Source organism: Etheostoma cragini, chromosome 6 (genome assembly GCF_013103735.1).
Source record: "Etheostoma cragini isolate CJK2018 chromosome 6, CSU_Ecrag_1.0, whole genome shotgun sequence".
In the NCBI taxonomy this organism is placed as follows: Eukaryota; Metazoa; Chordata; class Actinopteri; order Perciformes; family Percidae; genus Etheostoma; species Etheostoma cragini.
In genome coordinates, this window is record NC_048412.1 from 28,436,527 (window position 1) to 28,437,817 (window position 1,291).

The window sequence follows — 1,291 nt, forward strand, 5'->3', positions numbered from 1 at the left end:
TAGCTGTATCCCATCTAACTTACCTGTAGCTGTATCCCCTCTAACCTAACTGTAGCTGTATCCCATCTAACTTACCTGGAGCTGTATCCCCTCTAACCTAACTGTAGCTGTATCCCATCTAACTTACCTGGAGCTGTATCCCCTCTAGCTAACAGCTGACTGTTGCGACTCTGCAGGTGGTGACGCTGCTGAACGACCTCTACACCTGTTTCGATGCCATCATCGACAACTTTGATGTTTACAAGGTGACGGAATCGACACTCACTACTTTTACTAACTAGTATAATTAACAATAACAAGGTGGGTGGCGTACTGCTCCATGCAGAAATCTGTCTGTTCCTCTAAGCCACTTACCTGTTGTGGTTGTTGCCATGGCGCCCCCAGGTGGAGACCATCGGCGACGCCTACATGGTGGTGTCGGGGCTGCCGGTGCGGAACGGGAACCAGCACGGCCGAGAGATCGCCCGCATGGCGCTCGCCCTGCTGGACGCCGTCCGCACCTTCAAGATCTGCCACCGCTCCGAGCAGCAGCTCAGACTCAGGATAGGAATACACAGCGGTGGGTACAAGTACACAGATACTCTACCTGGAGGGGGGGGGACTCAGGATAGGAATACACAGCGGTGGGTACAAGTACACAGATACTCTACCTGGGGGGGGGGTAACTCAGGATAGGAATACACAGCGGTGGGTACAAGTACACAGATACTCTACGGGGGGGTGTAACTCAGGATAGGAATACACAGCGGTGGGTACAAGTACACAGATACCCAACGGGGGGGGGGACTTAGGATAGGAATACACAGCGGTGGGTACATGTACACAGATACTCTACCTATGGAGGGGGGGTGTAACTAAATACTAAGTACTCAAGTACTGTACTTAAGTACTAATTATTGTTGTTGAGGTACTTGTATTTTACTAGTCTTTTCTTTTCCTGTTACTTTCTACTTGTACTCCATTACATTCATCTGACAGCTTTAGGTACTAGTTTCTTTAGTTACTTTTCTACTCTGATAGTTGTGTACTTTGTGTAATTGTAACAGAATCTCCCCAGTGGTTCTGATTGTGGTTCCTGTGTTGCAGGTCCGGTGTGTGCCGGCGTGGTGGGTCTGAAGATGCCCCGGTACTGTCTGTTCGGCGACACCGTCAACACGTCGTCACGCATGGAGTCCAGCGGAGAAGGTCAGAACCAGGAACACAAACGCCTTGAGGAACGTCTCGAGGAACGTCTTGAGGAACCGCTCGAGGAACCGCTCGAGGAACGTCTCGAGGAACGTCTCGAGGAACG

General features: G+C 50.8%; 1 protein-coding gene across 1 annotated transcript in view; it reads right to left on the reverse strand.

Annotated features, from left to right (window-relative positions):
* LOC117945904 (atrial natriuretic peptide receptor 2-like) overlaps positions 1-1,291 on the reverse strand; it is a 24,231-nt gene that overhangs the window by 2,421 nt on the left and 20,519 nt on the right. The window contains exons 13-14 of the mRNA XM_034873637.1: positions 1,194-1,280; positions 355-537 (exon numbers count right to left, since the gene is read on the reverse strand). Of these exons, the coding sequence (XP_034729528.1) occupies positions 355-537; positions 1,194-1,280 (270 nt within the window). The remainder of the gene's footprint in view (positions 1-354; positions 538-1,193; positions 1,281-1,291) is intronic.